Genomic DNA, 10,832 nt, shown 5'->3' with positions numbered 1-10,832 from the left:
AGCCCGAGTCGGTAGGCTTGTCATCCTTTGGCTCGTTGACGAAAGACTCCTTCTCTTTATCGTTGATCACGATACCCTTCCCCTTAGGATCCATCTCTTCGGGCGGTTAGTCCCTTTGTGAAGAGAACGGCTCTGATACCAATTGAGAGCACCTAGAGGGGGGTGAATAGGTGATCCTGTGAAACTTGAAAACTTAAGCCACAAAACTTGGTTAATCGTTAGCACAATAATTGCCAAGTGGCTAGAGAGGAGTCAAAACACAATAACCACAAGAAATCAATCACAGAGATGACATGGTGGTTATCCCGTGGTTCGGCCAAGACAAACGCTTGCCTACTCCACGTTGTGGCGTCCCAACGGACGAGGGTTGCAATCAACCCCTCTCAAGCGGTCCAAAGACCCACTTGAATACCACGGTGTTTTGCTTGCTTTTTCTCAATCCCGTTTGCGAGGAATCTCCACAACTTGGAGCCTCTCGCCCTTACACTTAAAGTTCACAAAGAAGCACAGAGCAAGGGAGGGATTAGCAACACACTCAAGACAAGAAATCACAGCAACACCACGCACACAAGTCGCAACGAGAGCTCACAACACAACTCAATGAGTTCACCACTCAACTAGAGCTCTAATTGCTATCGCAAAGAATCAAAGGCGCGGAATCGATGTCTTGGTGCTTAGGAATGTTGTAGGAATGATTGGTAAGTTCCTCCATGCGCCTAGGGGTCCCTTTTATAGCCCCAAGGCAGCTAGGAGCCGTTGAGAGCAATCTGGGAAGGCATTTCTTGCCTTCTGTCGTCTGGCGCACCGGACAGTCCGGTGCACACCGGACACTGTCCGGTGTCCGATTTCTTTCCTTAACTGGCGTAGCCGACCGTTGGCAGCCAGAGAGCCGTTGGTGCACCGGACAGTCCGGTGCCCCCATCTAGCCGTTGGCTCGACCACGTATCCCGCGCAGATCGCGCGGCCGACCGTTGGCCCGGCCGACCGTTGGCTCACCGGACAGTCCGGTGAATTATAGTCGTACGTCGCCGGTGAATTCCCAAGAGCGGCCACTTCGCTCGAGCCAGCCTGGCGCACCGGACACTGTCCGGTGCACCATCGGACACTGTCCGGTGCACCACCGGACAGTCTGGTGCTCCCAGACTCAGCACAGTCTTGGCTGCTCGAGCCAAGACATTTCCAATTGGATTTTTCCTGTTTCCAGCACTTAGACACAATACATTAGTCCATAAAACAATGTACTAAGTCTGAGAAACATACCTTTATCCTTGATTTGTACTTTGTCCACCTTTTTACACTTAGGCACTTGTGTTGGACACTAAATCACCAAAATACTTAGAAATGGCCCAAGGGCACATTTCCCTTTCAGATCTGCATACCATCGGTGATGGATAAGACAGAGGAGAGGCAGATCCACAGATCCAGTACACCGGAGTCCATAGCAGAGGGGGGAAGCGCTAGGGAATGGGGATACAAGATACTGTTACCGACGACGTGCCGAGGATGGGGCATCCAGGAAGCACGGCGTGCGACGGCCGACGCCTCGACGTCGACGGAACTGGGTGCGAGGCGGCGGTCGACGGGGACGACGGGGCGAGGCGGCGAGCACCGCGAGGGAACCGAGAAGAGACCGGGCGACGGAACCGAGGCGAGCAGCCGAGCACCGCGAGGGAAGGGAACCGATGGCCGGCGAGGCGAGCACCACGAGGGAACCGACGGGGCGATGCGGCGACTGGGCGAGGCCGCGAGGGCGGAGCGGACAGCGGAGAGAACGAGACGAGTGCAGCGACTGGGGGCGGGCGGGTGTGCGGTTAGGGTTAGCCTTAGGGAAGTAGGAAATACCAGCCGGGCCTATCGTGCTGGCCGTTTTAAACGGGCCGTGCCGGGCCGGCACGGCGTGCCTTGGTCGCGGCCCAAGCCCGGCACGGGCGTAGTGCCGGGCTCAGGCACGCCAAATCGTGTCGGGCCTCGGGCCGGCCCGACTAACCCGGCCCATCTGGCCATCTCTAGGTGGGAGGGGCGGCCGATCGGGGCCCCACCGCACACAAAGTCCAATAAAAATATAGGGTAGAAACGGATATTATTTACTATACCAATATATTTTTGAGTTTGTTAAGAGAATGGATTGCTATCCCAATATATTTGTTGCTTATTGGATATTATTTACTATACCAATAATTGTGGCATCAGCTGAAAGGAGCTTCTCAAAGCTTAAGTTATTGAAGAATTATTTAAGGTCTACAATGTCTCAAGAAAGTTTAAACGGGCTAGCAACTTTATGTATCGAGAAGAAATTATTAGATGATGTCAATATTGAAGCCATCATTGATGATTTTGCATCTAGAAATGTTAGGAGACATTTTTAAGTTGATCTCTACAATATATTTGAGGTAATAATCTTACTTCTATTTTTTACTGCTCAAGTCTTTCTGTGGTACATCAAGTATAATTAGTTGATATATATAATAGTAAAAAATAGTTTTTATGGTGTTGGGGCCTCTGTTTATAATCTTGTCCTGGGCCCCTCAAAAATCATAAACTGCCCTGAAAACTAGCCATTAAACTTAGAGTAGTAATAAAAACTCTATAAATTCCCCTGTTTATAGAGCATCCCCGGTAGTTCTTAAAAAAGCCCTCTAAATTTAATTTAGAGTGTTAGTAATAAAAAAATGACGCTCCAATAAGGTCCATAATTTTATCAACTTCTTAAATACTTCTATTTACTCTCCAAACTTAGGACTTATTTTGAACTCTCAATAGCCATTTTTGCTCATCAATCACGCTGTAAAAACACTTGTTTGTCATCAAGTTTGTACCCGTGTACAAATGATATACTTTAAATAATTTAAGTTACATAAATAATGAACTTAGTGTCGAGTTACCATAATTTTAAAATATTTAACAACCTAAGAATCGTGAACTGTTGTAGACTAAGGTTGTTTTTATTCCAAATATATATTTAGCAACGGGGTAAATTAGAGTTTAGGGAGCATTTTTTTAAGAGCTAATGGAGATGTTTTTAACCTAGTTATATAGTAGTTGGCTCCTTACTATTAATGGAAGACCTCACTTATCTCTCACAAAGTTTATTTGTTCTTATGTCTATATGAAAGGGAAATGTGCCTTTGGGCCATTTCTAAGTGTTTTGGTGATTTAGTGTCCAACACAAGTGCCTAAGTGTAAAAAGGTGGACAAAGTACAAATCAAGAATTAAGGTATGTTTCTCAGACTTAGTACATTGTTTTATGGACTAATGTATTGTGTCTAAGTGCTGGAAACAGGAAAAATCCAATTGGAAATGTCTTGGCTCGAGCAGCTAAGAATCTGCTGAGTCTGGGAGCACCGGACTGTCCGGTGGGTCACCGGACTGTCCGGTGGTGCACCGGACAGTGTCCGGTGCGCTAGGCTGACTCGGCGTGAACTCGGCGCTCTCGGGAATTCGCCGACGGCGTACGGCTAAAATTCACCGGACTGTCCGGTGTGCACCGGACTGTCCGGTGAGCCAACGGTCGGCCGGGCCAACAGTCGGCCGCGCGATCTGCGCGTGACACGTGGCCGAGCCAACGGCTAGAAGGGGGCACCGGACTATCCGGTGTGCACCGGACATGTCCGGTGCGCCAACGGCTCTCTGGCGGGCAACGGTCGGCTGCGACATTTAAGGAAGGTAATCGGGCACCGGACAGTGTCCGGTGTGCACCGGACTGTCCGGTGCACCCGACGACAGAAGGCAAGATTGGCCTTCTGGATTTGCTCTCAACGGCTCCTAGCTGCCTTGGGGCTATAAAAGGGACCCCTAGGCACATGGAGGAGAACACCAAGCATTCCTACAACATTCCTAAGCACCAAGACATCGATTCCGCGCATTTGGTTCATTGTGATAGCATCTAGAGCTCTTGTTGAGTTGTGAACTCATTGAGTGGTGTTGCGAGCTCTTGTTGCGACTTGTGTGCGTGCTGTTGCTCTGATTTTGAGTCTTGTGTGCGTTGCTAGTTCCCTCCCTTACTCCGTATTTCTTTGTGAATCTCAAGTGTAAGGGCGAGAGACTCCAAGTTGTGGAGATTCCTCGCAAACGGGATATTGAAAGGAAAAGCATAACACTGTGGTATTCAAGTTGATCATTGGATCACTTGAGAGGAGTTGAGTGCAACTCTCGTCCGTTGGGACGCCACAACGTGGAGTAGGCAAGTTTTGTACTTGGCCGAACCACGGGATAAACCACTGTGTCTTCTCTGTGTTGATCTTTTGTGGTATTGTGTTTCGTTGAGAATCATCTCTAGCCACTTGGCGATTATTGTGCTAACACTTAACAAGTTTTTGTGGCTATAAGTTTAAGTTTCACAGGATCACCTATTCACCCCCCCTCTAGGTGCTCTCAATTGGTATCAGAGCCGTTCTCTTCAAGAAGGGACTAATCGCCCGAAGAGATGGATCCTAAGGGGAAGGGAATCGTGATCAACGACAAGGAGAAGGAGTCCTTCGTCAACGAGCCAAGGGATGACAAGTCCAATGACTCGGGCTCGGGCCACAAGCGCAAAGACGGGAAGAAGAAGAAGACAAGGCGCATCAAGGAGATCGTCTACTACGACGATAGCGATGAGTCTACCTCTTCCCAAAAGGACGACGACAACGACTACAGGAAGACGGTCAATTCGAACTTTTCATTTGATTATTCTCGTATTCCACATAGTTCGAATTCGCATTTGCTTTCCATTCCTCTTGGCAAACCTCCACACTTCGATGGGGAAGACTACGGATTTTGGAGTCACAAAATGCGTAGTCACTTATTCTCTCTCCATCCAAGCATATGGGAGATTGTAGAGAATGGAATGAAATTTGATAGCTCGGATAGCCCTATGCTTATAGATGAATAAATCCATAGAAATGCACAAGCTACTACTGTTCTATTAGCATCTTTGTGCAGGGAAGAGTACAATAAGGTGAGCGGCTTGGACAACGCCAAGCAGATATGGGACACCCTCAAAATCTCTCACGAGGGGAACGACATCACCATGCTCACTAAAATGGAGTTGGTGGAGGGCGAGCTTGGACGATTCGCAATGATAAGGGGAGAAGAGCCAACCCAAACTTACAACAGGCTGAAGACCCTTATCAACAAAATAAGGAGCTACGGAAGCACGCGATGGACGGACCACGACGTCGTCCGCCTAATGCTAAGGTCCTTTACCGTTCTTGATCCTCATTTGGTGAACAATATTTGTGAAAATCCTAGGTACACCAAGATGTCGCCCGAAGAAGTTCTTGGAAAATTTGTAAGCGGGCGAATGATGATCAAGGAGGCATGGCACGTGGACGACGCATTGAATGGTCCAATCCATGAGCCTCAACCCATTGCTCTCAAGGCAACAAGGAGCAAGGAGGCGCTACCAAGCAAGGTGGCGCAAGTTGAGGCGGTCGGGCTAAATAATGAGGAGATGGCCCTCATCATTAAGCGCTTCAAGACAGCGCTTAAAGGTCACAAGGGACAGCCAAGCAAGACCAAGACAAAGGAGAAGCGCTCATGCTTCAAATGCGGTAAGCTTGGTCATTTTATTGCTAACTGTCCCGATAATGAAAGTGACCAGGAACAAGGGAGCAAGAGGGAGAAGAAGAAGGCATACAAGAAGGCAAAGGGCGAAGCACATCTAGGCAAGGAGTGGGATTCGGATTGCTCCTCCTCCGACTCCGACAATGAAGGACTCGCCGCCACTGCCTTCAACAAGTCATCCCTCTTCCCCAACGAGCATCACGCATGCCTTATGGCAAGGGAGAAGAAGGTAAGTACTCAAGACTCCACTTATGCTTCTTCTAGTGATAATGAGTCTAGTGATGATGATGACATAGATTATTCATGCTTGTTCAAGGGCTTAGATAGATCTAAGATAGATAAAATTAATGAATTGATTGATGCCTTAAATGATAAGAATAGGCTTTTAGAAAAGCAAGAGGATTTGTTGTATGAAGAACATGACAAATTTGTAGAAGCACAAAAATCACTTGCATTAGAGATTAAGAGAAATGAAATGCTTTCTTTTGAACTAACTACTTGTCATGAAACTATTGCTAAGTTAAAGAGTTTTAATGATGATTTAAATGCTAAATTAGAAGTTGCAAATAAATCTAATTCTTGTATAGAACATGTTGTAATTTGTACTAGCACTACACGACGGTTCACTTACAGCGACCTACGGTTGGTTGCTAAAACGGCCTTTAGCGACCTACGGTTGGTCGCTAAAAACTTTTAGCGACCCATAAGGATGGTCGCTGTAAGTGCCGTCGCTAAAGGCTTTAGCGACCGACATCTTTTTAGCGACCGACCGTCCGTTGCTAATATTGTATATTTAGCGACCAACCGCGGGTTGCTGTACTATAGATTTAGCAACCAACCGTAAGTCGTCATACTATACATTTAGCAACCAACAGAAAGTCGCCCTTTTTACAGTTGTTATTAATAATAATATACATTTAATTAAGCACCACAAATCACTGATTTTTATACACAAATCATAAAGATATACACAGTTAATCAGTATACCACAGTCATAGATCCATCACATAAACACAAAAGCACCACAATTATATATTCACAAAAGCATCACAATTATAATATCATTCACAACTAGATCACTAATGTTTCATATCAGTCCAACTATTGTTCAAAAGCCCACAACTATATCACTCTAGCTGCTCCAGAGCTGATCAGTCACAAAAGCACCAAAGCTACACTAATGCTTCAAGCAGTTCAAAAGCCTTCAGACAACCACTCCAGCTTCTTGTATCCTCCTGTTTTAAGGTACAAGCTTTCTTTGTCCAGAACACCCTAGAAAAAAGTACATCAAATTAGTATATTGTTGCTGCATTTGCAAATAAAAATACATTTTTGATGCCTTATCTACCTCCACTAGATGGTGTTGCAGCCTTATGCACCAACTTCAGCTGGTGCAATCATTAAGTTGTTGGCTCATATAAATCTAAACATAAACAAGATAAGATATAAACAGAAATATACATATGAACTAATAGCTCCCTGGAAGGAACTTGAATGACTTCTTCATGACAACAAGCTAGCGTACTTCCAAGGCACCCTGAGCCCTGAACACTTGGACCACAAAACAAGAGTCTCATATTAATTATAGTATGAACTATGAGCAAAGTAAATTTCTAACAGCTATAGAAAAAATGAAAGATAAACTGGGCCAATATCCATCTAATAAGCCAATAAATATCACTCCGATCACTTAGATATGATGAGTGCATGCTCTATATCTTCAACCAACCAAATAACGAATAATGCCACAGGCAACAAAATATGGAAGAAAACACACGAATAACACTAAGCCAATGTAGCAAAAGAACAGAGACAAACAAGGAAAATGGCATGTCGGACACTTAATGGAAGCATGCTAACAGAAACACTACTTTCCACAATAACAGACGCCATATCAACCCTATATGACAACCTGCTCGCCGATAGTTCATGTTTGATGTTTCCACATTTTTATTTCAGCATTCAAAACATCTAGAGAACCCATCTAGTTCTAGGCAAAGAAAACTCCAGGAGCTCCTTTATTTTAGCATTCAAAACATCTAAAGAACCGAAATAGAAAAATCAAACTCCAGGCGCAAGCAGTCTAGTAAATAACACATAAATTTTACCTTCAGTTGTCTCCCAAGCAACGCCTCCGACAAAAATCTTTCTGCAAAAGAAAAAGTATTAGCTCTCCTGCTAAACTATATCCTTGAAATTCAGAACAAATACAATTACCCTAAAGCCCAAATGTATGATTAGATAATCAATACTATAATGTTGTGCCTAACAAGACTCGGCTTTGAGTTGGTGATTAAGAAAACATTCAACATTTCTTTTTATTTATATTATAATGACATATACAAACCTAAATTTCACATACCAAAAAAATAAAAACTACTTTGTAGTAGGAAGCGAATATGATTGCAGACTTACTTGTTCAACACCCCTTAGTACAAGTTTAGCAATTAGAGAAAGAATATCTGAAATGAACATTACAAGAAATAGAAAATTCAGAATTCAGTTTCCAGGAATTAGGATAGAAAAATCATAATACAAATGGTTTTCTTCAAATTGATAAAAGAAGGATTACCTTTCTCGGAGAAAGAACGCATAGCCTGCTTAAAAACATGACTTGTAATGAGACTTTATTAAGTTGTAGGAACAGGAAAATAAGTTATTAATTTCTCTAATTTTTCAGAGAAAAAACAAAACAATTATCAGTGAACTAAGCTCTAAAATAAAAAATACAATTGGTTTAACCGAGGCTGAACTGCTTGGCATTAAGCTTAAAGAGGTGTAAGTTATGACAATGATTGACATATATGGTGAAATTGATGAGGAATAGGTGAATTGAACTTGACAGAAAGTTAAGACAATTGCTCATGAGCCCCTTTGCAGAAAGTTATATTTGGCTTGTTATCATTGCAGAATATTTAACTACATCCACATATATGCCACTTGCAGAAACAATTGCAGAATAATTGCAGAATCATTGCATAAGACAATTGAAATAACTTGACAGAAAGAAGGAACAATTGCAGAAAGTTATTGCCACTTGCCGTGAGCCCCTTTGCATAATGTGGAAAGTATATTTGGCTTGTTATCATTGCAGAATATTTAACTACATCCACAGAATATTTAACTACATCCACAGATTCCCTAGCAGATTAGTACAAAACCTAATATGCCTAATTGAAACAAGCAAGAACTAAAAATGGTAGCAGAGGAAACACCATCAGAGCATGTCCTCCAGTAGGCGAGCAAAGCATCCCGTCTCCCTAAGGTAAGCGTGAGGGTAGAGCTCTAGGAGTTGTAAGGGTAGGGGGCCAATACCTTGCCGCTCCCAGACTTCGACCATGGAGGAAGTGACAGAGAGGAAGTGGCCATGGAGGAAGTGGCGCGCGGGCGGCTCGATGGGCGCAGGGAGCTCGGTCGGTCTCCGGGTGGCTGCAGGCGCACATGGCAGGGCGCTGGCGCGTCGGTGTCGCGGCCGCGGGGTCGCGCGGTCGGCACGGTCTGCTCGGCTGCGCATCGGAGAGAGGAGCGAGGGGGAGGAGAGAGGAGGCGGGTGGGAGAGAGAGAGAGAAGCAGAGGGCGGCGGCGACTTCAGCTGGAAGAGGGCGCGCGCTAGGTTAGGGAGCAGGGGCGGCCGGCTTAATGGGCCTTGGGCCGTTACGGTTAGTTAGGTTAGGTTTTGTTTTTTTTCTTTTTCAATTCCTTTCTAATTTCAAAATATAATTTGAAATAACCCTAAAATTCAGAACAATTAACCCAAAATTATTTATAAATAAAATAGTTATTATTTTTTTGAACTAGTACTTATTATATTATTTATTTGGATTTTTACTTAACAAGAAATGTTATTCGATATCCAAAATTAATTATGAGAAATCAAAAATCATTTCAAAGGCAAATAAATAGTAAACACTTAAAAGAAAATTTATCACCATAAATACCGTTAATAGCCAAATATATTATTTTTATTTAATGATTTTTATGGTGTCACACCTCTCCTCTCCACGGCCGAGGGGCGGGGTGGCGTCGTCGACAAGCGGTGGGATGGGGCCGCGATGGGGCAGAAGTGACGGCGGCTGCGCTTGTGGTTTGTTGCGTGGAATAGGGTTTTGTTTGTTTAGTAGGCTTTTACATGGGCTTTGGTGATTAAATAAGAAACACAAAAGTCACGTACCCCTATAGCAACCCACCATCAGTCACACACTTACCTCTATAGCGACCGACCATAAGTCGTTAAATTTCTAAACTTTTAGCGACCCATAGACCGTCTCTATAAACGCATTTAGCGACCAACTGTCGGTCCATAACTTTTAGCAACCAACCGTCGGTCCCTAATAAGGGTCGCTAAAGATCAACCGTCGTGTAGTGTAGGTGTAAAGACTTTGACATTGATGCTTGTAGTGAACACCTAGTTTCAATTTCCAAGCTTAATGATGAGTTGACTAGTCTTAATGCCCAACTCAAGACTAGCAAGAATGAATTTGATAAACTAAAATTTGCAAGGGATGCCTACACGATCGGTAGACACCCCTCAATTAAGGATGGACTTGGCTTCAAGAGGGAAGCCAAGAACTTAACAAGCCATAAGGCTCCCATTCCCGCTAAGGAGAAAGGGAAGGCCCCTATGGCAAGTAGTACAAAAAGGAACCATGCTTTTATGTATCATGATAGGAGACAAACTAGAAATGCTTATAGGAATCATAATGCTTATGATGATTTTGACTCTCATGCCATGTTTGCTTCTAGTTCTTCCTATATGCATGGTAGAAATATGTCTAGGAGAAATGCTATTCATCATGTGCCTAAAAAGAATATTATTCATGCTCCTAGGAAAGTAGTGAATGAACCTTCTACAATTTATTGTGCTTTAAATGCTTCCTTTGCTATTTGTAGAAAGGATAGGAAAATAATTGCTAGGAAGTTAGGGGCAAAATGCAAGGGAGACAAAACTTGCATTTGGGTCCCTAAGGATATTTGCACTAACCTTATAGGACCCAACATGAGTTGGGTACCTAAGACCCAAGCCTAAATTTGCCTTGCAGGTTTATGCATCCGGAGGTTCAAGCTGGATTATTGATAGCGGATGCACAAACCATAAGACGGGGGAGAAGAAGATGTTCACCTCCTACGTCAAGAATAAGGATTCCCAAGATTCAATTATATTCGGTGATGGGAATCAAGGCAAGGTAAAAGGGTTAGGTAAAATTGCAATTTCTAATGAGCACTCCATATCTAATGTGTTTTTAGTAGAGTCTCTTGGATATAATTTGCTATCTGTTAGTCAATTATG

At 43.9% G+C, this 10,832-nt stretch overlaps 1 protein-coding gene across 29 annotated transcripts; it reads right to left on the bottom strand.

The window, feature by feature from the left end:
* Positions 1–6,546: 6,546 nt before the first annotated feature.
* Positions 6,547–9,183, bottom strand: LOC111589336 (uncharacterized). 29 transcript variants are annotated; one of them, XR_004849453.1, is made up of 7 exons: positions 8,861–9,150; positions 8,118–8,142; positions 7,961–8,007; positions 7,654–7,694; positions 7,071–7,096; positions 6,894–6,968; positions 6,554–6,817 (listed from the first exon to the last, which is right to left on the bottom strand). XR_004849453.1 is itself a non-coding variant. In XM_023300175.2 (7 exons), the coding sequence occupies exons 1-6, from the start codon at positions 8,986–8,988 to the stop codon at positions 6,930–6,932; spliced, it is 330 nt and encodes a 109-aa protein (XP_023155943.1). In that variant the 5' UTR covers positions 8,989–9,151; the 3' UTR covers positions 6,594–6,817; positions 6,894–6,929. The 29 variants fall into 29 exon arrangements, 4 of the variants coding, with proteins under 4 accessions (XP_035814972.1, XP_023155943.1, XP_023155944.1 ...); XR_004849454.1 differs by having other exon boundaries at positions 6,894–6,933; positions 7,007–7,096; positions 8,861–9,139; XM_023300175.2 differs by having other exon boundaries at positions 6,594–6,817; positions 7,654–7,690; positions 8,118–8,170; positions 8,861–9,151.
* Positions 9,184–10,832: the final 1,649 nt, after the last annotated feature.

This window comes from Zea mays, chromosome 5 (genome assembly GCF_902167145.1).
Source record: "Zea mays cultivar B73 chromosome 5, Zm-B73-REFERENCE-NAM-5.0, whole genome shotgun sequence".
In the NCBI taxonomy this organism is placed as follows: domain Eukaryota; kingdom Viridiplantae; phylum Streptophyta; class Magnoliopsida; order Poales; family Poaceae; genus Zea; species Zea mays.
The sequence above is the reverse complement of the archived record's forward strand: the minus strand, read 5'-3'. Positions and strand labels throughout refer to the sequence as shown.